This window comes from Pagrus major, chromosome 10 (assembly GCF_040436345.1).
Source record: "Pagrus major chromosome 10, Pma_NU_1.0".
In the NCBI taxonomy this organism is placed as follows: Eukaryota; Metazoa; Chordata; class Actinopteri; order Spariformes; family Sparidae; genus Pagrus; species Pagrus major.
In genome coordinates this window covers 2136800-2163712 of record NC_133224.1, presented here as the reverse complement: position 1 = coordinate 2163712, position 26913 = coordinate 2136800, and the positions used below count along the sequence as shown (strand labels likewise).

The 26913-nt window shown below is 39.0% G+C and overlaps 5 protein-coding genes across 6 annotated transcripts; all 5 read left to right on the top strand.

The window, feature by feature from the left end:
• The first annotated feature begins 112 nt into the window (after positions 1–112).
• Positions 113–5017, top strand: LOC141003694 (butyrophilin subfamily 1 member A1-like). Its single transcript, XM_073475117.1, has 7 exons — positions 113–182; positions 943–1026; positions 1816–2154; positions 2281–2562; positions 2658–2774; positions 3090–3180; positions 3353–5017. Exons 2-7 carry the CDS (start codon positions 972–974, stop codon positions 3438–3440), a joined length of 972 nt encoding a protein of 323 aa, XP_073331218.1. The 5' UTR covers positions 113–182; positions 943–971; the 3' UTR covers positions 3441–5017.
• Positions 5018–6945: 1928 nt separating this feature from the next.
• On the top strand, positions 6946–10878 carry LOC141003440 (butyrophilin subfamily 1 member A1-like). Its single transcript, XM_073474781.1, has 6 exons — positions 6946–7032; positions 7794–7877; positions 8665–9261; positions 9613–9703; positions 9810–9858; positions 9954–10878. The coding sequence occupies exons 2-6, from the start codon at positions 7823–7825 to the stop codon at positions 9993–9995; spliced, it is 834 nt and encodes a 277-aa protein (XP_073330882.1). The 5' UTR covers positions 6946–7032; positions 7794–7822; the 3' UTR covers positions 9996–10878.
• A 1251-nt stretch (positions 10879–12129) lies between these two features.
• LOC141003439 (butyrophilin subfamily 1 member A1-like) lies at positions 12130–14538 on the top strand. Its single transcript, XM_073474780.1, has 5 exons — positions 12130–12223; positions 12591–12932; positions 13043–13324; positions 13416–13511; positions 13847–14538. Exons 1-5 carry the CDS (start codon positions 12130–12132, stop codon positions 13873–13875), a joined length of 843 nt encoding a protein of 280 aa, XP_073330881.1. The 3' UTR covers positions 13876–14538.
• Positions 14539–14612: 74 nt separating this feature from the next.
• Positions 14613–20430, top strand: LOC141003438 (putative selection and upkeep of intraepithelial T-cells protein 1 homolog). Of its 2 annotated transcripts, none has more exons than XM_073474779.1 (5): positions 14613–14686; positions 15887–15994; positions 16628–16966; positions 17050–17331; positions 18184–20430. In XM_073474779.1, the coding sequence occupies exons 2-5, from the start codon at positions 15904–15906 to the stop codon at positions 18435–18437; spliced, it is 966 nt and encodes a 321-aa protein (XP_073330880.1). In that variant the 5' UTR covers positions 14613–14686; positions 15887–15903; the 3' UTR covers positions 18438–20430. The 2 variants fall into 2 exon arrangements, with proteins under 2 accessions (XP_073330880.1, XP_073330879.1); XM_073474778.1 differs by lacking the exon at positions 14613–14686 and adding an exon at positions 15549–15618.
• A 1144-nt stretch (positions 20431–21574) lies between these two features.
• Positions 21575–26230, top strand: LOC141003436 (uncharacterized). Its single transcript, XM_073474775.1, has 6 exons — positions 21575–21627; positions 22549–22640; positions 22731–23072; positions 23347–23625; positions 23719–23844; positions 24459–26230. The coding sequence occupies exons 2-6, from the start codon at positions 22550–22552 to the stop codon at positions 25610–25612; spliced, it is 1992 nt and encodes a 663-aa protein (XP_073330876.1). The 5' UTR covers positions 21575–21627; position 22549; the 3' UTR covers positions 25613–26230.
• The last annotated feature ends 683 nt before the right edge of the window (positions 26231–26913 follow it).

The window sequence follows — 26913 nt, the reverse complement described above, 5'->3', positions numbered from 1 at the left end:
AGCAGCTTGACAGCTAAGAGGTGGAGCCAGATTGTGGTTTGTAGACCAGAGATGATCACATGTCACAAACAAGCAGCAGTACGACTCATGTTCGTATGTCTTCACCGCATTTCAGTGTGAGAACTGAACCTGTACTACAAATCAGTTTTCAGTCAGGAGTGTTCCTCTTCTACAGACTGCTGGTAAGAGTTGTTTATTAAAAGAAAACTTGGATGTTGAATGGTTTATATGTGTCATGATTTTCCAGATTATTTGTGCACTCAAAAGTAAATTCTATGTTGTTTATTAGGATTTCATTATAGTGAACTGTATATAAAGTAATGGACGTTATTAAGTTAAAGTTAGTGTTATACTCCAACAGTGGTGGTAAAAGTACTGTTTGGGTCAAGTAAATAAGTAGTAACTTCTTGTAAGAGCTGTTTCTGATGTCGAAGCTTAGACCTTTACTGTGACGCATTTGACAGCTGTTGAACGAAAACATCCGTTATATCTGTTGTCACATCACACTGGAGGAAGACTCATGACGGCTTGTTGAAGTGGCAATACTGAAGTCGTTCCAGCCTCAACACTGCAGTAAAAATGTACATATAAATACTTTGAGATAATCAGAAAAATGTCTGTAAAAGTTTGTATACACTGTACAGGAGGAGAAGAAATGGAAAAATTCCTCTTATTTACATTTTAGGCATGACTGTCAATGTTTTCGAAGATGTGATCTGTTTCTGTGTTTTGTTGTGACAGTAAGTCAGTCTGGTCAGGAGTGAAAAACAGATCACAGAACGTTGAAAAAGATGAGGGAGAGATCATAAAACCAAAGGGAAAGAAACATCTAGAGAACTCTACCATGGTCAGAAACTTACCTACCACCACTGAATAAAGACAGATGTTTCATTAGTGTAACCAGAATAAGACTTTATACTGTTTTTTTAAATTGGACTCCAGGATGCTGCATCGAAAGAACGGTCCCAGTGATGAAGTTCAGTACCTTCAGTGTTTTGCTTTCCATCATCTTTAAGTTTTTTGGAGGTAATTTCTGTTTAAAACTCTCTGGTAACACACTGGTGTGTGTGTGTGTGTGTGTGTGTGTGTGTGTGTGTTTGTGTGAGCTTCTGCTTTATCTCCAACATTTACTGATGTGAATGTCATCAGTTTTGCAGTAATTTGGTCATGAAGTTTTGTTAAACACATTAAAGTTGTGACCTGAAGGTGTCAGATGATCAGCAGAGATAAACAGCAAACTTCCATAATGTTGTCAGACACTTAGAAATAACAGCGTCAGCAAAAACAAGCACTCTTAATGGACGTACCTTTAATGGTCACAGTTCCCTGTAGGTTTACATCACAGCCACGTCACAGCAGCATCTGAGGTGATTAAAGGACTGTTTCTGAAACTTTCAGCTATATGAATCATTTACACAAAAACACCAGGGCCTATTTTATAAATAATATATATAATATATAAATAATATATATAATATATAAATAATATATATAATATATAATAATAATAATAATAATAATAATAATAATAATATAATTTATAAATAATGTCTGATGGTGACTGAGAAAATAAAATGTGTTCAAGAAAAGAGAAGTAGAAACAGGAACTCACATGACCTTACTGACCAACCACAGGCATTTCAAAATTTCCCTGTTGCTCTTCGTATATGAATAAGGCTCAGAATGTATTGGCTGTGTCAGGTATGACTGAGGTCGTAATCTGACATGCTAACCTGTTTTAAATGCAGCTCTGATAACTTTGACTAATACTTACTGTGCTGCTGTCTCTTGTTTGTTCTTGTGTTTTTCTCGCAGCGGCGTCAGAGCTGATTTGTTCACATCAAGTCGTAGCCCTGATTGGTGATGACGTCCTTCTTCCATGTCACCTTGAACCTGCAGTCAGTGCCAGTTATGAGACGGTGGTGTGGTCCAGACCTGATTTGATTCCAGAGTACATCCATTTTCACCAAGATGGACGTCTGCTGTCAGAGACACAAAATCCATCTTATGTTTTACGCACTAGACTGTTTATGGATGAACTGCCACGTGGAAACGTCTCCATGAAAATATTCAGCGTGAAAATCTCTGATGCAGGAAAATACTTCTGCAATCTTCCGTCAATGAAAAAGGAGGCGTCCATCCAACTCACTGTCGGTGAGTCAGATTCTGATTGAGTTTACTGAGTATTTTGAATAAATGCTTATGGAAACCAATTAACGTATATATTTTAGCTGGATCCAAACACACCACTGTTTGAAATTCCTCCTGTCCTCTCATCAGGTGCTGTCTCCACACCCTTCATAGAGGTTGTGTCAGATAAGAAAGGACATGTGGTTCTACAGTGTAACTCTACAGACTGGTATCCAGAACCTGAGGTGTTCTGGCTGGACGCTGAGGGAAACCTCCTCTCTGCTGGACCTACAGAGACAGTCAGAGGTCCTGATGACCTCTATACTGTCAGCAGCAGAGTGACTGTGGAGAAGAGACACAGCAACAGCTTCACCTGTAGAGTCCAACAGAACAGCACCAACCAGACCAGAGAGACACTCATACATGTTCCAGGTAGTGAATGAGTTCTGCATAAATTCAATATACTGCCACTGTTTTAAACAGCTGAGGTTTAAATTCTCATTCTGTTCTGTGTTGTATTGTTTCAGCTGATTTCTCCATAGATGAGTCCTCTTCTGATTGGTTCATGAAAAATAAGTTTGATCTTGTCCTTGGTGTTGCCTTTGCTGTTGGGATCCTCATTATGATCATCGTGACCAAGAAATGTAAGTCACATCTTCATTTTCCATTTTTTTATAACAACTTACTGTCAGCGCTCTTTATTGGCTGTAGTGAAGTGTAGCAGTTTATTCCAAAGCATAAATAGATTATATAGCACAATGGGTGCTGGACACCTGCTGTGTTTGAGGTTTGGTCGGGCACCATCAGTACAACTGTTAAAAATGTTAACTGATTTTCTCTTTTTATTGTATTGCAAAAACAACAATGTTAAACTCAACCATTATTTCTGCTGATGGAGTTCCATCATTTCATGTTTTTTGTTCGAAGGAAAAACTAAATTAACGTATGAACTTTAACAGATTTCTTCTTCTGGTGGCACACTGCCACTGTGAAGTGGAGGAGGACGAGGAGGAGGAGAGCAGAACTGGAGAAGGAACTTCAGTCAAAGGAGTGAGTGAGGCAATTTAAAAATATCTTTCGTACACTTAAAGCAAGTAAACTGATATTTCTCAGAAGCAAGTGTTGTGCTTCTTTTGTTCTTTTGTGTTCGTTTTCACACATTTTCTTTTCTAAGGATAAAACTACAACAACACAGCAGATTTCTTCTTCTGTTGGCACACAGGGATCAAGAGGAATCAGTGGCCTTGCAGACGAAGAATTTCAAAAATGTGGTCAAGAACGAGAGTGAATCATCCATAGTCACTGGATAAAAGAAGCATGAAAGAAGACCATGAGAGTGCAGAACAGGAACAACAATTACGAGTAGACCTGCAAGCAGGTATAAAAGGTAGAGAAGAAGAATTCAACTATTAGAATTGAAATTCTAAAAAATCTCACACATCATTCTGCTGGTTTCTGGGTTATTGTCAATCATTTGGTGAAAATAGATAGAAGATTAGATGAAATAAAAAAATGTTCAGCATTCACTACAGCAATATATTTAATATAACTACAGACAGACCATTTGACCAATCTGAACACGATCTGCAGGACTTGATAAATACCATCTAAAGAATGTTTGTGTCAATTTTGGTAAAATTTCAAGTCAGACTTGTGGATTTATAGTAGTCTATGAATTTTCATATTTCGAAAAAATATAGTGAAGGACTTCTGAATTGACCATTCACTAACAAGACCATGCCACAGTTTAACGTTAAGGTAGTTTATTTAAATTGGTAGAAGATTTTGCAAAGGATAGGAAAAGGAGGTCAGGGTTGTTGGAGGAAGAGGGGGGTTTGAGAAGGGTTTCGGATTGGCTGGACCATCTAGGAACCAGGGAGGTTGAGACTCTGAGTGGGGGTACGTCTCGATGGGCGCACGTCTTGGTCGGTGTGGCTTCATCATTCCCCTTATAAGAACTTGAGACGAACAGGAGAGAAATGGTTAGGCTTGCATATATAGATTTCACAGGTGATTGAATTGGGGTGACATAGGTGGTTGAGTTAATGCGGCACAGGTGGTTAGGTTGATGAGTCACGGGTGGTTGGATTGATGAGTGGCAGATCAGCGAGGAGGAGTGGCGTGATCCAGTTCCTGAACCTTAGTTATAATAACTCCATTAGGTTGCATGTTTGTTTCTTGATGGCCCAGATGAAGGCCAAAAAGCATTGGTCTAACAAAGCTTTTTTGATCTCTTTAGACTTTAAACATAGACATTTATGTTTTTCTGCTATTATCTCCACTGTAAAGGCAGCTACATGTGCACAGCATTTGAGTCTAAGACAAATTGCCCTGCGGGTACAGTAAAGTAACCCTGTGTTTGTTAAAATCGTGCTATATAAATAAAGTGGATTGGATTGGATTGGATTGGATAAAGTATATCGTATCGTATCGTATTTTCCCTTCTCCATGCACCTTTCAAAGTTGTGCCAGAAACCCCTACTCTACTTCAGAAGGCACAACTACCAGGAGGAGGGAAGGAGAAGAATAAAATAAGCTTATAATTTCATTGCTAAGTTGAACATTTTACTGCATGTAAATATTTATGTACTGTATATGTGGAAATCTCTATTTTTAAAAACAAATATATTTGTTAAACTTTACTTGTTGAACTGTATATCTAGGAGAATTGCAGTCTAATTATCTGCATGTGTAAATTATATTGATATTGATATTGTTTGTGGAATGATCAGAGACTTTCATCAGATGCATTTCATCTAATACTTTCTATTTTGACTGCACTCTTGTAAATTTGTGATAAAGCACTTATGACGTATTCCAGTGTGAGAAAACACAAGACGTTGTTGCACCTTTTGATGAATAACTGCAATAAAATGAATCTTTCTAAGGACTGAGGCTTATTTGACTCATTTGTCGATACTTATCAGTATTATTTTATTATAAACGAAACACTTTATTTTGAGTGGATGTAAATGTAAACATAGTATTTACTCTAGCACGCTGACGCTGACTGTAATGAACTGCTTCGTCCTCTGTCAGCATCTCTTATATCCTCATGTCAACATGTCATCTCATAAACAGCTCCAGGGAAACCACCAGAGGGTGCAACAGGCTTTCTGACCGGCATACAACAAAATACTCACCTTTGTTTGAGCAGAGGTTTGCAAAAGACACCCAACAAACAGGAAATGGGGAATAATACAGTCTGTTCCCTTTAATCAGCTCTGAAAGCAAACCCATACTGTTCAAACATACAGATGATATGAGAAACTGAAGGCTTGACAAACTATTTAATATACATGAGTGTAACTAAGCTCTCTTAACCATAAGTATCTGGAATGATTTGCCTTTATTCACCTCAGCAGAATGTGTTTGAGCCTGAATCACAAAACGAATGATGATTGTGTAATTTGCAGGTAATTCAGTGCAAATAAAAACAACTGTTGTGACACCCGCTGTCTACTTGATACAAAGAGTGGTGCAGGGGGGGATTTTCTTTAAATGACAGGAAGCAAGGGTTTGCAGAAGACGCCCAAACTGACAGGAAATAGGTCATATTACAGTCTGTTCCCTTTAATCAGCCTCAAGAAATATCTAAACTAATGCAAACACAGAATCTTGTCAGAGAGACAGATACTCTGTTTGAAATGTAAAAAGTTTCTTCATATTAGAAACACTAAGATTACAGCATTTCCCGTGTGAAATGAGGCAGCATACTGACAACAACAAGCATGGCACGTACTCACGTGGTTTTCAAGCACATGAGCTGGATAGTAAACTGCGTCACACAACAAAACAAGACATGAGCAGCTCAAGGTAGGAAGTGTTCGAGACTTTCCGCAGTCAAAACTGATTTTGCATTTCAAAGCCACAGCGTCTTATCTTTGAATGTGTGACTCAGACATAAACATATGAAATGCATACTGAATATTGTTTTATGCTTCATGTTTGGTGGGAGAAGGGAAGAAATCCTTTGAACCCTGTGAAGAAGTAGTCAAAGATACACAAAATACTCCATTAATACTGCATTTTAACCGTAACTACCTCAATTCAAACGTAAAGTAAGGAGGCATTTGCAGTGTAGGCTAATTTATTTGAGAGTTCTTATTTTGATAATGAAGGGGATTTTTAATGTTACGCACTGTTTAATGGTAAAGCAGCATGAGCACAACAAAATGCAACATGGCGTCTTCTTTGTCAGCTTTTAAGAATTTCCCTGCTCATCAGGTGTAGGTTACGTCGATGACAAACTGGTTTCTCTCTCTGTACCCTGTGAGCATTTTTTTCTGTTAAAAGACGATCAGAGGCGGTTCAAAAGTGAAAGTTTTCACTATTTGAGGACGTTCACATTTTCCATGATATATTTCACTGAGATTTGTCAATACTGGCTTTGAACTGAGAAATTTGGATGTGATTTCCGAGTCAGGTTCCAAAATGATGATTATTTGCACATTATGGATGATAAGAGGTGTTTTAGGACAGTAACAAATAAGCAGTTTTTTTTTTCAGTTTTAGCAAATATAAGGCAAATAAACACTGATAAGAATGAATTCTCAAACAATGAATTTTGCAAACAGGAGGTGGTGTAGGAAAATAAAATATATGAATAAGGAATAGGTGTTTTAGCAACTATTAAGCAGAAAAAAAAATCGATACCTTTAAATCTTAAAGGTACACATCGCTTTACTTTCAATTATATTTACAGGCTGGAGCTTTGAGAAGCAGCTTGACAGCTAAGAGGTGGAGCCAGATTGTGGTTTGTAGACCAGAGATGATCACATGTCACCAACAAGCAGCAGTACGACTCATGTTTGTATGTCTTCACTGCATTTCAGTGTGAGAACTGAACCTGTACTACAAATCAGTTTTCAGTCAGGAGTGTTCCTCTTCTACAGACTGCTGGTAAGAGTTGTTTATTAAAAGAAAACTTGGATGTTGAATGGTTTATATGTGTCATGATTTTCCAGATTATTTGTGCACTCAAAAGTAAATTCTATGTTGTTTATTAGGATTTCATTATAGTGAACTGTATATAAAGTAATGGACGTTATTAAGTTAAAGTTAGTGTTATACTCCAACAGTGGTGGTAAAAGTACTGTTTGGGTCAAGTAGATAAATAGTAACTTCTTGTAAGAGCTGTTTCTGATGTCGAAGCTTAGACCTTTACTGTGACGCATTTGACAGCTGTTGAACGAAAACATCCGTTATATCTGTTGTCACATCACGCTGGAGGAAGACTCATGACGGCTTGTTGAAGTGGCAATACTGAAGTCGTTCCGGCCTCAACACTGCAGTAAAAATGTAGATATAAATACATTGAGATAATCAGAAAAATGTCTGTAAAAGTTTGTATACACTGTACAGGAGGAGAAGAAATGGAAAAATTCCTCTTATTTACATTTTAGGCATGACTGTCAATGTTTTCGAAGATGTGATCTGTTTCTGTGTTTTGTGGTGACAGTAAGTCAGTCTGGTCAGGAGTGAAAAACAGATCACAGAACGTTGAAAAAGATGAGGGAGAGATTATAAAACCAAAGGGAAAGAAACATCTAGAAAACTCTACCATGGTCAGAAACTAACCTACCACCACTGAATAAAGACAGATGTTTCATTAGTGTAACCAGAATAAGTCTTTATACTGTTTTTTTTAAATTGGACTCCAGGATGCTGCATCGAAAGAACGGTCCCAGTGATGAAGTTCAGTACCTTCAGTGTTTTGCTTTTCATCATCTTTCAGTTTTTTGGAGGTAATTTCTGTTTAAAACACTCTGGTAACACACTGGTGTGTGTGTGTGTGTGTGTGTGTGTGTGTGTGTGTGTGTGCGTGTGTCAGCTTCTGCTTTATCTCCAACATTTACTGATGTGAATGTCATCAGTTTTGCAGTAATTTGGTCATGAAGTGTTTGTTAAACACATTAAAGTTGTGACCTGAAGGTGTCAGATGATCAGCAGAGATAAACAGTACAACTTCCATAATGTTGTCAGACACTTAGAAATAACAGCGTCAGCAAAAACAAGCACTCTTAATGGACGTACCTTTAACGGTCACATGTTCCCTGTGGGATTACATCACAGCCACGTCACAGCAGCAGCTGAGGTGATTTAAAGGACTGTTTCTGAAACTTTCAGCTATATGAATCATTTACACAAAAACACCAGGGCCTATTTTATAAATAATATATATAATATATAAATAATATATATAATATATAAATAATATATATAATATATAATAATAATAATAATAATAATATAATTTATAAATTATGTCTGATGGTGACTGAGAAAATAAAATGTGTTCAAGAAACGAGAAGTAGAAACAGGAACTCACATGACCTTACTGACCAACCACAGGCATTTCAAAATTTCCCTGCTGCTCTATGTATATGAATAAGGCCCAACATGTATTGGCTGTGTCAGGTATGACTGAGGTCATAATCTGACACGGTTTCCTGTTTTAAATGCAGCTCTGATAACTTTGACTAATACTTACTGTGCTGCTGTCTCTTGTTTGTTCTTGTGTTTTTCTCGCAGCGGCGTCAGAGCTGATTTGTTCACATCAAGTCGTAGCTCTGGCTGGTGATGACGTCCTTCTTCCATGTAACCTTGAACCTGCAGTCAGTGTCAGTGATGAGACGGTGGTGTGGTCCAGACCTGATTTGATTCCAGAGTACGTCCATTTTCACCAAGATGGACGTCTGCTGTCAGAAACACAAAATCCATCTTATTTTTTACGCACTAGACTGTTTATGGATGAACTGCCGCGTGGAAACGTCTCCATGAAAATCTCCAGAGTGAAAATCTCTGATATTTTAGCTGGATCTAAACACACCACTGTCCTCTCATCAGGTGCTGTCTCCACACCCTTCATAGAGGTTGTGTCAGATAAGAAAAGACATGTGGTTCTACAGTGTAACTCTACAGGCTGGTATCCAGAGCCTGAGGTGTTCTGGCTGGACGGTGAGGGAAACCTCCTCTCTGCTGGACCTACAGAGACAGTCAGAGGTCCTGATGACCTCTATACTGTCAGCAGCAGAGTGTCTGTGGAGAAGAGACACAGCAACAGCTTCACCTGTAGAGTCCAACAGAACCACATCAGCCAGACCAGAGAGACACTCATACATGTTCCAGGTAGTGAATAATAATAGTATCATAGTATGTATCATATTGCCTGGGGTTGTAGTGGGATCTGTTATGACGAGAGGGTTTTTAAAGGTACTGGATGATGAAAAAACACATTAGCCAAAAGTATCTTTGACTGGCCAAAATTCATAATCGGTGTAGTACCTTGCTAACGTGGAAGTATCATAAACCTGTGTTGGCCACATAGATTATTTTCTGCAATAATCCAAAATCCCAAAATCTTATAGGCTTCTTGTCGACGGAACCGGGGAGATGCTCACTTCAGTGTTGGCTTACTCCCTGCTGCATGTTGTTTAAGCCCTACATACTCTCACTGTACACATCATATTTTCTTCACAGTCCGGCCCGAATATGAGAAATGTGTCCTGGTTCCTGGATTCTTGAGTATCCTGCTCTGTTTTTATCTCACAATACAGAGAGGGAGAAAAAGGTATGTTTCAATCATCTTTTTTCATTTCACAACACTTTCACTACTTTTTTCTTTTGGTGTGATGGAAAAAAAAGCTGCTTGAACAAGTTTCCCTCCTTTTCTACAGGTACAAGCTGGTGCCTGAATATACGAGAGGCCCACTGAGTGTCGTGCATGTAAGAGATGGTTTATAGATATGCAACTCTGGAGCTAACTGTCCGTGAACCACACGATGAAATAACACATTATTTCTTGATTTGCTGCTCACTAGGTTGAGAAAAACGCCACCGTGGAAATGCTGGTGATCACATGATAAACTGAGCCGACACACGAGACTGACAGTAACAACCACAGACATGCAGAGCAACAACAGGAAGTAGCAGACGACAGAGCAAGACAAAATGGACAATTGCAGCCGTGCAAGCTGTAAATATCATACTGTATGTATTATAGTGTAATAGAAACATATTGCTGTGACATGTACATAATATTTTTGCACATTTATACTCAACATATGCACATTAACCCACTTATGTAAAAAAGGAATATTTATACTGTATTTAATCCATCATCGCATCTTGCACTTTGTGTAGTTTTAGTATCAATCGGACCTGTTTGAAGACAGCTGTTAGCTACGTGTTTGCTACTAGCTGTAAGCTATAAGTCTGCTTGTATTTGTGAAGCTTTGATCAACTGTATGTCTGTCATCCTATAAATGTGTCCCCTCAGTGACCGAATGATTTACCTGCACTTTACATGAGTATTTCCATGTTCTGCTACTTCTTACTTCATGCATTTATTTCACAACTGTAGTTACTTTGCAGATCACAATGTGTACAGTGTATAAATACGTGTAAATATATGTAATTTACTTTACTTTTTATACTTAAGTACATGTAATACCAGATAGATTAAGGCATTTACTCAAGTATATATTTGCCTGTGTCACTTTAACATTTACCAAAGTAATATTTTAATGCAATGTCTCCACTTTTAGTATTATGATTTTGGTAATTTTTATAACACTGTGTCCTCCACAGTGTTTTCATGGATATACAGCCTGACAGATAGTTGCAGTCTAATTCCTTGTATGTGTGAATAAAGCTGATCCTGATATTGATTGTGAACTGATTTCATACTGACTACTTTGAATGTACTCCTGTAATACTATGACAATACATATACTTAATAAAGTATTCTGTGTTGGTGTGACCCATTTGTTTCAGAAATGCTCTGATATACAGCTGTTATACTGTATGTTTCCTGTTAGTGTTAGTTAGCTCTGTCAGTTTAGTTTGTTCAGTTCTTGTCAGCTTATGTTGAGTTTGTATAGTTCTGTTCATTTGACCCATTTTAACTTTACGTATTCTTTTCAAATTGTCCGTTTCATTTTGTTTTGGGGCTTTTCCAGATTCCTGTCAGCTTGAAAACACTCTTCATCAACTTCCTCATCCCAGGAGGCCTTTTGAATCCAGTCACTGACTTCTAGCTGAGCTGAAAACATCATGTTTCCTCATAAACAACAATAATTTATTATAATTATTTCATAACTTTATAACAGTTTCTGAAGGACAACAAGGGTTTAACTTTCATTATGTCAATGACTGTTACAAACAAGCTTTCATTTCTGGTAGTCAAAAAAGAAAGAGACAGAGCCGTTGGTCGTTTTTTTGTTTGGATTTTTGTGGTTTCTCAAACACCGATGACATGAGAGGCTGCGTCAGTTACTATGAGGAAGTGTCATAGTCTACCATCACTTTCGAACTTCAGACCGTGTGAGTGTTTGCGTTGGACAGCTGGTAAGAGCTCTTTGTTACAGTAAGTAGTATGCCATCATGTCACAATCTTTGACTGTTAAATCAATGTGCAGATTATTTGGTAGTAAAGTCTCTCATGTTTATTTGTATTTCATTATTGTGTTCTGTATACTGAGTGGACGTTGTTACACAGGCATTTGGAAATTTCCATACATGTGAAAGGTGTTATATTCCAACGGAAATGGTGACAGTACTGTTGTGTTTACTACGTAAATAGGTACTTTCAGCAGTCAGATGTGTCTAAATGTTTTTCGTTTTTCTTTCTTGTTAGTTTGTTGATTTGTTGACATGTGAACAGTTTTTATTGCCGCACATTTACCGTTGGGAAGGGAAGAGGATTATGATCACTTCAAAAAAATCAAAGTCAATAATTTGAAAACAAAAACAAGTCAAACTTGTAACTTTTTGCTCATAATCCTGTGAAAGCAGGAAGTTACACAGGTCGGGAATGAAAAAAAAATCCCCGTCAGAGCAATGAGCAACAAAGTGAAACCCAAGAAAAATAAAGTCAAATCTAAATTTCTAGCTTGATCATGAACTGTTCTCCACTAGGTAAAGATGTGTTATTCAACCACTTAAAGTTAAAACTTTTTAAAACTTAATATATATATATATTTTCAGGATTCAAGGATGCTGCATCCAAAGAAGGAGCCTAATGATGGAGTGTCCTTCAGTACCTTCAGTGTTTTGCTTTACATCATTCTCTTCATACCGTGTGTTGGAGGTAATTTCTGTAGACATTGCAAAAATGTGTTAATTAGCACTGTATACAAAGATCAGCTGATACTGATGGTAAATTCATTAGTTTTGCAGATATTTGGTCTGGATGTCTGTTTTTTCTAAATCTGCGCCCTATATTTAAAATTGTTAGTGTTTGAATGACTCATGAGAACCAAAAGTTTTTGAATCAGTGCTCGGCAACACAGCTGCATTGTAATCCCTCCTACACGTGCAGAGTTTTAAATGTGGCTGGGGAAGTCCTCATATTTTTGTCTGAAGCTCAAATTGTGATGGGTGCGTCAGTCTTCTCCATGTTTTAATTTAGCTTCATCAAATGATTTCTATGCTCTGTCTCTTCTTTTTTCTCACAGTGGAGTTTAAGCTTGTTTCCTCCGATCAGCCAATCATAGCCCTGGCTGGTGATGATGTCACTCTTCCATGTCATCTTAAACCATCAGTCAGTGTCAGTTATGAGACAGTGATGTGGACAAAACCTGGTTTGATTCCAGAGTACGTCCATTTTCACCAAGATGGACGTCTGCTGTTTGAGACACAAAATCCATCTTATTTTTTACGCACTAGACTGTTTATGGATGAGCTGCCGCGTGGAAACGTCTCCATTAAAATATTCAAAGTGAAAATCTCTGATGCAGGAAAATACATTTGCAAACTTCCATCAATAGTGAAGGAAGCTCCTGTCCAACTCATTGTTGGTGAGTCAGACTGAGTATTTTGAATAAATGCTTAAAGAAACCAATTAACATATATATTTTAGCTGGATCCAAACACACCACTGTTGGTATGTCTCCTCTCCTCTCATCAGGTGCTGTCTCCACACCCTTCATAGAGGTTGTGTCAGATAAGAAAAGACACATGGTTCTACAGTGTAACTCTACAGGCTGGTATCCAGAACCTGAGGTGTTCTGGCTGGACGCTGAGGGAAACCTCCTCCCTGCTGGACCTACAGAGACAGTCAGAGGTCCTGATGACCTCTATACTGTCAGCAGCAGAGTGACTGTGGAGAAGAGACACAGCAACAGCTTCACCTGTAGAGTCCAACAGAACCACATCAACCAGACCAGAGAGACACTCATACATGTTCCAGGTAGGAAATGAGTTCTGCAGTCATTAAACATACTGTCTGTGTCTTAACAGTTGAGGTCCAGTTCATTCTGTTCTGTGTTGTATTGTTTCAGCTGATTCATCAATATCTTCTCACTGGATTCAGCGTTTGAGCATTACCATTTGTCTTTGCGTGGCTGCTTGGATGTTGATTCTTATCATACTGAAAAGTAAGTCACATCTTAATTTTCCTTTTTTATATCATGTCACTGTTGTTCTGTGTACTGTACTGAACCCAACTAAGCACTAACGACCAGAACTGAATGGAGTGGCAGTTTACTCCTTTGATGGGGCGGGGCTTTATGTCTTCAGTCTGCAAGCCTTTTGTACAGATGAAATATTGAATATATAAGTGTAAAATTATGTCGGTAAAATTCAAACCAGAATGGTAAATATAAAATATGATCGAGGTGGTGCAGAGGTTTAAACAGGCGTCCAACACCAGAGAACTACTGTACACCAATAAAGCACATTTTAACAGATTCTTCTTCTGTTGACCCTGCAGTCTCAAAAATGTGGTCTAGAAAGAAGTGAAGAACATGGAAGCAACCAGGAAAGATCTAATCTGACCTCATGATGTCTGTGTTTGGATCACCTGTGCCTCGTGCGAAGGTTTGACTCCGAATTTAGAACAATGACTGTCATCAATCCATCCTTCACCACATGGCTGAACTGGATATCTGCTACATGGACAGGACAGGACAGAAGTTACTACAGATGAACACACTAACTCTCACACCTCATTTCAACACTGCTAATGTGCGCAGGTCAACCTGAAGTCCATTTATTTCAATAGCAAACTTTGTTATCTCCGATGTGTTCACAAAACTCATCATTAGTTTCTTTTTATAAAGTCGAGAATACGCCTCAAGTATGTCGTCTGACTGTTGTAAACTGATTATCTAACCCTAACCCTAACCCTGTTTAATCTAATACAGCTCTATTTATACATGTGTTCATATTTAGCTAGCATTGGTTGCATGCTAGCTGTGTAACATAGAGTGCATGCATTAAGCTAGTTGTTCCTGCATCTTTTGAACAAAACATTTCACAAAACGTGTTGATGAAGGTTCTCAATCATCCAGGTAAACAATGTTGTCAGCTACCTATGCTCTGGTTAAAAAATACAGACTGAGTTTTTGTGAAGCTCTTCAGTTTTGAACAAGGTGCAATAAACTGAGTCAACTGTAGAACTTGTGAGAGAGTGTGTGGTTTTTTTTCTCTGCTGGGTGTGCATGTGCTGTGTCACATCCTACTACGTAACTTCCTCATTTCATGCCACGTTGAACAAGACGACTTCAAGTAAAGTTCATCAGAGTCCGAGTTTGAATTCATCACACTACACGTAAGAGTTTCTTATTCAAGTCAAACTGTTATGTTCAATGTTGGATATGTCATAATCTCATATTGTTTGACTGTTAAATCAAATGTGTGTATAGACTTACATTGTAGTCAAAGTGTGCCTGTATTTCTGTACTGTTACAAGTTGCACTCCATTTTTACAGTTGAAGAGTTTAGAGTTTTGTTAATTCATCTTAATACAAATGCACACTTTCTGAAGAGTTATTGGTTGTTATTTATGAAGTGATGCCTTATCACAACTTCAGTATCAAAGATGGAGTCCCAGCCCTCATCATGTAAAAAATATTCAATAACTGAACATTATTCACTCGATTGAAAAAAACTGACATCACTAACTTTCCTGTTCTCACTAACCCACAGATTAACTGAGAAACTCAGGTATCTAGTGACTTCAATGTCATAACCGTAGTGATTATCTGGATCTTTTTCTTTGTGAAACTTCTGTTCTTGATGTTCTGTTCATGATTCTTGCTCAGCCAAGATAGAGAGTTAGCCAATGCCCAGCTGGTTACTGAACTGCCCAGATGTTACCAATATTAATGAACTGACAGATGAACTCCTTCAAACTATGGATTGTGCATGTGGACATATCATTCAACATCCTGAGACCAAAGGGGGGATTTTGAGACCCACAGATGAGTCAGTCTCTATCGTATAAAACAAAGTGAAATAAGCTCAGAGTCAACTGTAGAACCAGAAGAAAGTGTGTGGGTTTTTTTTTTCTCTGCTGGGTTTGCATGTGCTGTTTAACATCCTGCTAGTACTTCTTCATTTTATGCCAAGTGGAACAAGACGACTCCACGTTAACTCAGTGTCAGCCAGTTTAAGACAGGAAGTCAGACGGGATGAGAGGCGCCAAACAGCGCTCACTGGTAAATGACAGACAGAAAGACGGGAGATACAGAAACCAAACAAGTAAAACAACAACTTTTATTTTACAGTTTAAAAAGATTTTGCTGTCTGAAGTCAATCTTTTTGTCCAGGAAGGACTTTATTGGGTAAAGATAAACCTTTGATGGTATGGTCCTGAGTTTTTAGTCCAGTTATTTCCTGTTATATTTTGGAGGTTTTATGCTGATGTGTCATGTTCTGTGTTACAACCCAGTCGGTCAATGAGTCTTACATTTGGGTATGTTTTTGTAAAGCTTGATTTTTGATTTGCATCCACTTTGTTCAATTTCAGAAATCCAGGACACTCCAATGACAACGCAGAGTAAGGAAGTGTCCTTCATCATCCTCAGTGTTTTGATGCTCCACCACGCTGTCATTCTTCTAATGCTGTCTTTTGGAGGTAAGTGCTGCCGATATGATAATTTGGTAAAAGAAATATATGACTATTATTTCAGCCACACTGTGTAGTCCTGTAAGGCTCTCCAAGCCTTGGTTTGACTGTAATGCTAATGACAAAGACAATGATTTGTAGAAGGCATATTTTTACCTTGCACACCATCTTAGTTTAGTGTGTTAGCTGCTTTTTCACCACATACTCACAGAGCATATTTTTTTGTTAACTTGCCCCAGACAGCCAGATGAGCAGAGACTCTGGTTCTCTGACGAGACGTTCATGAAGAAAAGTACATTTCCCCTCCAGCTCCAGTCAGCAGTCAACATTACAGAACATAAACATCCGACAATGGAGGTCACCTCCAGATCACTGCTGCAGTCAGGTTGATAAACAGGAGTGAAGATAAATCCGCTTTTTAATCCCAGAAGTTAAAAACGTAATCTCTGAGCTCTCCTCCCGTTGGTGAACGGCTCCGGATCAGAGCAGAATCTGATGAGACTCTGGGTGTTTAGTCCTCTAGAACCGACTTTCCTCCTCTGATTCATCTTTATCAGATGATTTCTTGCTATTGATTCATTTTGATGACATGAATTAAATCTGTGCTGCTGTCTCTTGCTTGTTCTTGTGTTTTTCTCGCAGCAAAGTCAGAGTTGATTTGTTCACATCAAGTCGTAGCGCTGGTTGGTGATGACGTCCTTCTTCCATGTCACCTTGAACCTGCAGTCAGTGCCAGTTATGAGATGGTGGTGTGGTCCAGACCTGGTCTGATTCCAGAGTACGTCCATTTTCACCAAGATGGACGTCTGCTGTTTGAGAAACAAAATCCATCTTATTTTTTACGCACTAGACTGTTTATGGATGAACTGCCACGTGGAAACGTCTCCATGAAAATATTCAACGTGAAAATCTCTGATGCAGGGAAATACTTCTGCAACCTTCCATCAATGAAAAAGGAGGCGTCCATCCAACTCACTGTTGGTGAGTTAGACTCTGATTGAGATGACATACATATTTTGGCTTGATCTGAACCCAGTTTGAAATTCCTCCTCTCCTCTCATCAGGTGCTGTCTCCACACCCATCATAGAGGTTGTGTCTAATAATAGTGAACATATAGTTCTACAGTGTAACTCTACAGGCTGGTATCCAGAACCTGAGGTGTTCTGGCTGGACGCTGAGGGAAACCTCCTCTCTGCTGGACCTACAGAGACAGTCAGAGGTCCTGATGACCTCTATACTGTCAGCAGCAGAGTGACTGTGGAGAAGAGACACAGCAACGACTTCACCTGTAGAGTCCAACAGAACCACATCAACCAGACCAGAGAGACACTCATACATGTTCCAGGTAGGAAATGGGTTTTAAATACAGTTTTGGTTTTGTAAGATAGAGCCAGAAATGTAGTTTAAAACGTTCAAAAAAAAAAACTAACATCATCAAAGACGTCGACTGAAGTTAGCATGCTAACCAGCTAGCCCATCCTGGCTATACCACTTTGTACCTCACGAGGTGATAGACTGATAGCCCCTGAGTTTTCTACATTTCACAAACTCTTTTAGCTTTAGTGTAATAAATGAGCAAAATAAACTCACAAAATGTCAAGAAAGGAAAATATTTGTACTTCTATTTTCCATTCTAAACAAAAAAATACAACTTTACTCCATCTGAATTCAAGTTTCTCTCTTTTATCGGACTAAAACGAGCTTTCTTCCCTCGTTAACTGATCCTTCAAACTCGAGACAGATAAATAAAACTCACCAGAACAGTCTTGGTTCATCTTTCCACAATCACCTAAATAATCCTCAGTTCACAGAGTAAGACGTGAAAATATTCCAGCTCTACAAGTCGTTTTCACCCGCTGCTGATGTTCGACTCTCTTTCTCCTCCAAGTCATAGTCCTGGTCAGAGTCACTGTAAATCGCCTCCATACTGTATCCCCTGTCTTCAAACTGACCTCTGTCGGCTTGGGAGGCTGTGTTCAGTCCCAGTTCAGTGTCTAGCAAAGTTAATCTTGTAACTAGCTGCATCCAAGTATAGCTAGCAAAGAGTGGCAGTTGTCAGATGCTCTGCTGATACGCTGCCCCTTATATTTTTGGAGCTACCTTTGAATTCTGGTCATATTTTACAAACTATACCTCAAACAGTCGAGGTTGAGGTTGATTATAAAATGTCCTGCTGTTCTGTGTTGTATCATTTCAGCTGATTTCTTCAAGGATCAGTCCTCTTCTCATACGATTTGGATTCTTTCTGTGAGTGGTGCTTTGATCATCATCATTATCACAGTATGGATGAAGAAATGTAAGTCACACAATCTTTTTCCTTTTGTACCTCCGCCGAGGAAGATGTGTTTTCACCCGTGTCCGTTTGTCGGCTGGATTACTCAAAAACTACTGAACTTATTTCCACCCAACTTGGACAGAGGATGGGTCGCAGCCCAGAAAAGACACCATTAACTGTCAAATCAGGATAAAGAGACAGATCCAGGAATTTTTAGATTTTCTGAATGGAATAATGCATGGATGTTGATGTGTAAAATCAGGTGTATGGAGCTCCTCAGGGCTCTGTTCTTGGCCCTTTGCTCTCCTCGTTATATACGGCACCTCTTGGTCAAATTATTCGCAGTTATGGAAAACATTTTCACCAATACGCTGATGATACTCAGCTGTATATACAGACAAACGATCATTCTCAAATGAGTTCAGAGGTCTGCCTATCTGCGGTGAATAAATGGATGTTCCTGCTCCTGAATTCTTCGATTGTCTCAGCCCTCCCACCTGTTAGTATTATCTTTTTTGGTGGGTCTGTCTCAGTGTCAGGTAATTAACTTCGGTATTTCAAGCTAACGTTTGTCCCGCTGACGAGAAAACTACAGTCAGTTAACTTCTGATAAAAATTGCATTTCTCTAACTTCTGTTTTTATTTGTTTCCCTCAAGCTACTCGCTGCGTAAGTCCCTCTCCCTCCTCTTCTCTCTCTCCCTCTCTCTAGCTTTCTCCTCTTTCATCATTCAGGCTCCTCTCTGCTGGACCATGGGAAACCCAGGAATCTCACTCACTGGATCGTCATACCTAAAGGCCCCCCTCATAGATAGTCACTTCTGCTTTACAATCTTCTTATACCTGTACTTTTTTAAAAACAGAATGTCTTTAATTTTGTGCTGATCATCTTGTGTGGCCTGTCCTTTTCTAGATCACCACGGCAGACTGGGGCTCGTGTGGCTTGGATACCATTTGGCACATCCGTCCGTCCTGGGAGAGGGATCCTTCCACTGCGGCTCTTCCAGAATTTTCTTCTATCTTTTTTTTTTCCCTGTTAAAAGGGTTTTTTTTTTCTCAATATAGCAAGTTTTTCCTCACTCGGATGGAGGGTCTAAGGACAGAGTATGTCGTTCACTGTACAGATTGTAAAACCGGTTGAGGCAGTGAAGTCATGTTATTGGGCTATATAAATAAAATAGATAAAAAGAGTCAAATCGGTCATTAGCTGTGTTTACATGGACAATATTTCTTCAAACTGATTGAAATCATTCTGATTAGAGTTTCCAACTTAACTCTTTACATGGATAGAAGAAGAATTTATTTTTGAGAATATTCAGTTTATTCATTCATTTTCGTCATCTGTCGATATTTCACGTCCATGTTTATTGAGCTAAAGTTAGCTAATGTTGTGATGTTAGCGTCAGGTGTCAAGACCAAACTTAACGCTGCAAAAGTAATGCTGCTGTCCTCTGGAGTAGGAACAGACGAGTTATCCTCAAACCTCACACCTACACTGTAGCAAGTCATGTTCGCTAACCGTCGCTCTCCCATCAGATCATCCACGAGTCTGTCGGGGTCAGAAACACTTTTGCTGTTTTGACTGTTATTCTTGTAGCGTCAGTGAACACACACATGTAAACACAGCTAATGAAGTATATCATCTTTTACCATCGTTGTCTTCAGTTCACGTGTAGCCTCCTCTGCTGTAAACGACCCAAACAGGAGCTGGACCTCCTCTTTGGCCTTTAAAGGGGCATTCTGTAGTTTTGGAGAAGAAATTCAAATATTTACAATATTAATGAGGTAATAACACAAACTTTGTTCCATCAGTGAATAAACAAGCTGTTCTCAGAGGAAAATAAGGTCCCAGAACAATGTTTGAAGCTGGAAAGGTGGCAGGGTCCGCCACATATAAACAAAATTTGTGTTGACCTTTAATGTCAGTGTGTTCATTATTTATTATTATTATTTAGTTTAGCATTAACATTTCTTCCCCAAAACTACAGAGTGCTCCTTTAATAAAGTGAGACTGAATGTGTTTAAACTCAATTAAACTGTGATGTACAACTAAAACAAGTTGTTTCCTTATTCTCTTTCTCTGCCTCCCTTTATATGTCCGCCATCTTATTCATACTGTAGATGTAGTGAACATTGTGTGAAGTCCAACTCTGCCCCCTGCTGCAAATGAACAGGAAGGAGAAACTGTGATGACACGAATCAAAAGAAAACAAACAGAAAAGGAAGTTGACTGATTGTTTTCTATATAAAATCACAGTAAGAGGGAAAAGAAAATCTCCCACTTTTATTATGAGCTCATCTTTTTTAATTTAAAAGCAAACACGTCTTATATTAATAGAACATGGTACTACCTGGTATCAGATGTAAATAGAGGAAACACTGATTCTTACTGTTAAACTATACTGAATATCTGAAAGGTGAATAACTTTAGACTTGTACCAGCATGTTAAAAACGTTAAAATAACTATATTAATAGTAATAATAGTTATTAATGTGCTCCTCAGAGGATGTTGTATGTTCAACCAGACGTACCACAAATGGCCAGTGGGTGGCAGTGGGGCACCACATATAGATGTAGTTTTCCTGATGTGATCCCATCAAACAGAATCTCTATGAGAAAGATAGTTTCAGTAGGAATTTGCTTCATAAACATATTTTTGGATACAGTGTAGCACAACAAGGCCCCTCAAAATGCTTCACAGGGCCAGAGAATGACATTAAAGGACATTACAAATACATTTAAAACAGGTGGGAAGACATCAAGAAACAAAACATCAGAACAAGTTAAACAATAGGAAAATACGTTTAAAAGAGACGAAGAGTCTTTAGTTTTGTGTCCAGGGGCTGAGAGCAGACCAGAACCTAATGACCTCAGAGGTCTGGATGGTTCTGAACGTGGCAGCAGGTTAGAAACCTTTCAGTGCTTATAGACCAACAGCAGGATGGTGACATGTAGGAACAGAACCGACTGAATCAGAGAAACTATTCTTCAGCAGTATCTATTAACTGAAGTGCCTCTGAAAATTACACTTGTGGACATGTATGTTATACAGCCTGTGAGACATGCACAGCACTTTATGAACTCACATTAACTGTGGCTGTATAAGTAAAATAAATAAAGTTGCAGGTGTTATTTTCATCTAGTTACAGAAATGTTGCTGTTATCATCCACAAAGTTCACATTTGGCGTGTCTAACAAAAAATAAATAAATAAGTACGTTAAAAAAAAACCTTTGACCCTAAAAATTCAGAGAGTTATGATTTAAATGATAACTACCTGATGTCCGGCTGGAATTACGGAAGTGACGTCACCCCCTCCCCTCTGCAGGTCTGGGAGACTCCAGGAGACCGTCAGGAAATAAAAACAGGTATGCGCACGTTTTATTCATTGATCGATGTGTTTCAGGTGTTTGTCTGGGACGTTATATCACATACAGGCTCATTTAAATATGTATATTTTCAAAATAAAAGACAGAATCACACACTGAAGAACCTGCAGGTTATTTATAGGTTGTTTACAGATCAGTGAACGTCGAGTTGAACTGGTTCATTCATGTAAGTCACAGACAGTTAAAGTGGAGACATCAGGACTGAGAATATGTTTGTATTGAGTTATTGAGTCAGTTTCAGGAGATCTGAAACACGGTTTATTCACATTTTCGCTCCGTCATCGACCATCGAAAGTGAAAGTAGAGTGAGACTCAGTGTGAAGCTGCAGTGAAGGACTCTGATGAGCTCTGTCTCTTATTTAACTGTAGAAGTGTTGGACAGTAAAGTCAAAGTCACGTTTGGATTCACACACCAGCCTCGTTACAGTTCAGTTCACCTGCTGACATGAGGGAGACATGAGGGTGAAGGACCAGCAGAGGGCGCTGCAGGTCAGCTGTCACACTGAGGAGGGTCATGAATATTAATATCAGAAATCTGACGGTTGTAATGTGAAAACCGCAGCTGCACGTTTAGTTTGTATATCTGAGGGTTTTTAATGCCAGTAGTAGAAAAATAAAAAAATGTGACAACAAACAGAAACAACGCAGAACAAATAAACAGAATAGGAAGATAAAGATGACAACAGATAAGAAACATCATGACAGCACGTGGTTAAAAACTAAAATATAACTACACAAGTAAAAACGTATGAAAGTAGGAAAGTTAGTATCAATGTTACAAAACAGGTGTTAAGTGAGGTTTTTGTAGCTGTTGAAAAGCCGGATCATTGATGTGGATTAAAACTGTTTCTGTTTCATTGTTCTACTAAACTTCTCCTTTTGTTTCATTTGTGTTTTCAGGATGATTCATGTGCGACTCAGTCGGACCCTGAACCTTCCGTGTGGTGCCTTCACTGTCCTGGTGCTGCTCGCCCTGACACACTCATGCAGAGGTGATTTAAACATTTCTGATTTTGCCGTCTTAAACAAGCGTCTTCTGCATTTAATGCAGAAATTAAATAAAAAGCCTGTTTTCTTCTCAGGTCAGCATCATGTGATTGGTCCAACTCAGCCAATAGTGGCAACAGTTGGTGAGGACGTGGTTCTGCCGGGCCTCCTGGACCCTGTCATGGACGCTTTTGTTATGACAGTGGAGTGGACCAGACCCGACCTGAACCCCAGTTTTGTCTACGTGTGGCGTGACGGAGTGGAACTGGAGAGTAAGAAACATCCGCTCTACGAGGGAAGAACATCAGTGTTCACTGATGAACTGAAGCTCGGAAACGTTTCACTGAAACTCTCCAAAGTGAGAACATCTGATGAGGGACGATACAGATGCTTCATTCCAGATCTGAACAAAGACTCTATTGTTCAGCTTGTTGTAGGTGAGAGGAGATTTCTTGCTCTTATATTGATTTTCAATATAAAAACTACTACAGTTTGATATACCTGATGGTTGATGGTTGATGGTTGACGATGGCCGAACACACAGCGGTTGAACAAATCAGCGTCCTGAGGAACTAATGGCAACTTCAGACTTGGTCTAAATGTGTCTCATCACCTGATTTCCTCCATTGCTGCCATCATAATAGCTATGACCACTAGAGGTCACCCCAGAACAATAAATGTGACTATAGGTTGTTCTTGTCTCGTCTTCAGGTGCTGCCTCCTCACCTGAAGTCCAGATGACCAAAAAAAGCAGTGGAGTGGTTCTACAGTGTGAGTCCACAGGCTGGTATCCAGAACCTGAGGTGTTCTGGCTGGATGCTGAGGGAAACCTCCTCTCTGCTGGACCTACAGAGACAGTCAGAGGTCCTGATGACCTCTATACTGTCAGCAGCAGAGTGACTGTGGAGAAGAGACACAGCAACAGCTTCACCTGTAGAGTCCAACAGAACCACATCAACCAGATCAGAGAGACACTCATACATGTTCCAGGTAGGAAAAACATTGCAATGATTATAAACTGTCTCTGCTTCAGATAACTGTGATTGTACTCACATGTTTCTGTTCTGTGTTTTATCATTTCAGATGATTTCTTCACAGACCCGTCTGGTTCTGGTTCATCTCTTCCTGTCATCATCGGTGTGATTCTCAGCTTCGTGTTTGTTCTTGCAGCTGCTGTTGTTGTGTGGAAATGGAGACAGAACAAAATCAGTAAGTCTGCAACTATTTAAAATACTAAACTGTCTCTTTAAGCTGCTTTGCATAAATACATTTTGGCGTCACCTGATCAGTGTCATGAATGGATCCTGTCAGAATGTGTTTGTCGGTATAATATTATTTTCTTTGGGCTCTAATTGTCGTGAACTGGACATAGCTAGAAACATGAAACTTGGGAAATGATGAGCAAGTGCTCGACAAGAAACATGAGCCCAGTCAGCAACATGGTGACACTGTACGAGTGCTGCTGACTTGAAATTGGACTCACAAGTCCAGCTCAACATGCTGCACAACAAACTCTGACTGTAGGGGAATCTTTTACTGTGATACCACGAGTGTCCACTGGGCAGGATTGGAAGCAAGGATTAGCAGCACTGGCATGTCCAGGTCTAAATGACACATTCATGTATAAAACATGGCTGACATCAACCATAAAGTTCACAAAGGGCCAGAAAATGGTCATAACTCATTATGATTAGTTCAGTCATCACAAGAGGGCATCAAACATATCAACAACATGTGAGTGAAGCCAGTCGACAGATGATCTGTGAACATGTTAACCAAAAAAGAAATGTGTCATATAAACTCTTCACTGTTGTTGAACACAGGGAACAAGAAGCACCACGAGGATGAAGAGAGAAGAAAGCATCCAGAACAGGAGCTGCTGATGGGACCAGAAACAGACAGAAAACAACCAACAGAAGACACAGACACAGTTCACAATGTGGACGAGTTCAGAGCAGAAACAGGTCTTCAGACTGAAACAGACGAGGAAACACTACAACGAGAAGCAAACAATGCTCAGTGTGCTGATAGTGAAGGGACAGAGACTCAGTCTGCAGTCAGAGGAGGACAAACAAGAGAGACAGAAACAGGTTTGGACAAGAGTCAAGAAGAGACAGAGACAAAAGATGCTCCACTTCCAACAGACAGTGATCAGAAGAACAGAGAAGATGAGACTGAATCTGTTAGTGACAACACAGAGAAGCTGAGAGAAGAAAGACAGAAAGACAATAATCTGCAGACAGAAGAAGACAAAGAGAAGGAAAACCTTAAGAAGCAACTAAAGACAAAAGAAGAAGAAGTTACTAGATATGAGGAGCAGATAAATGAAGTCAAACAGCAGCTGGAAGAGGTGAAGAGACAGACAGAGGAGGCTGAGAGGAAGATGAGCTCAGTGAAGAAGGAGGAAGAAGATTATAAACTTCTTTTAGATCTGAACAGGAAGAAGGAAGAACTTCAGGAACAGCTGAAGAAGTTAGAGAAACTACTGGAGGGAATAAAGAAGAGTGAGAATAATGTAAGACAAAAAAAATTAAAAGCAACAACTGAAGATAAGAAAAAAGAAAGAGAACTGGAAACATTTGAGAAACAACTTTCTAGATTTGAGGGACAGATGAAGGATAAGGAGAAGCAGATAAATGAAGTCAGACAGCAGCTGGAAGAGGTGGAGAGACAGACAGAGGAGGCTGAGAGGAGGATGAGGTCAGTGAACAGAGAGGAAGAAGATCTAAAGAGGAAGAAGGCAGAACTTCAGGAACAGCTGGAGAAGTCTGAGACACAACTGGAGGGAATAAAGAAGAGTGAGATTGTTGCAACACAAAAGAAATTAAAAGCAACAAATGAAAAGGAGGAAATTATTATGAAATTAAAGGAGCTGGAGACGCAGAGGAATCAGAGGAGTCACAGTGATGCAGTTGATTCTTTGATCGATGGACTGACGAGTGTAAAGTTAGATGAAGATGGAGGAACAGTGGAGTAGATGTTTGGTGTGAGCGTCTCTCAGTGTGATCATGGTCTGCTCACACTGACTGAACACTGCCTGCATGTGATTGTATCTGAGTTGTGTAGCTGTGAAACAGTCAGTCTGTTGTGTCAGTGCTGCTGCTGCCATGTTGCCGTCTGTTCTTTAGCTGTTCTGACTTCAAACTCAGAAGAAGAGGAAAGAAAGTCAGAACCAGAATCCTCGTCCGTATTTTAACATCCATTTTGGTGAAGACAGAAAAATCAGAGCTGACTCGTGTGACTCAAGTTAACATGTTTGTATTCACTGTATTTGTGAAGCTTTTGTATTTATTACTGCTAATAATTGATATTGAGCCGTTTAATGTGTCATCCACAGTGTCACGTGTTGTCAACTGGACTTTCAAACTCTCTCAAGTTATTTCACATTATATTACATTCCCAATGTTTGTGTGTATGTGAATGAATGAATGCTGAATCCTTTATAACTGCTCTGTCAGAGCTGCTGTACATTACATGATCGTTAACGATATCCACGTTCACATTTGATTCTCATTTTCATATCCAATATCAACACTTGAATACATGTGATTGTAATGCTTTGGTTTTTACTCTCTTTGATTAAGAATAAACAATAAAAAACTTGGCCTGTGGATCTGTGTGTTTATCAGGAGTGTGTGGTGGAGAGTGATCACACACACTGAACAGCTGTCATCAGGTTTCAAATACGATTCAGAGGTTCTTGTACTTTACGGGAGTATTTCTGTTTTCTGCTACTTTATACTTATAAATACTTATAAACACTCCACAACATATTGGAGGCAAATATTGTACTTTTACTCAATAACCTTGGTGACTCGTTACTTTGCAGATTACATGTTGCATCAGAGCCAAAGTAAGTTAGTTTATCATATCTGCTGTAAGATTAAAAAACAACAACACAGATCATCAGAAAAAAGCTGAACATTGTGTCTGATAACCAGCCAAACTACAGTACACACATGTAAATACAGTGGAAGCATTTTAACATCTTTAAACCAGATAAAGCCACATGAAACACAAGTTATCATCAGAGCAGAGTATTTGTAGAGGTGGTCAAACATCTGGAAGAGATATTCAGAAGAAGAAGAAGAAGAAGAAGAAGAAGAAGAAGCTCTCAGAAGTTTCATGAAATCATCATTCATGACATTAAAAGCCTGAAATCTGAAGATTTTACACATTAATGTGATCTAATGTGATTTCAACATGTTTTTGTTCAAATGACCTGTATTTCTTACATTAATGACGTGTTACATATGAATACAGTCAACATCGTGATTA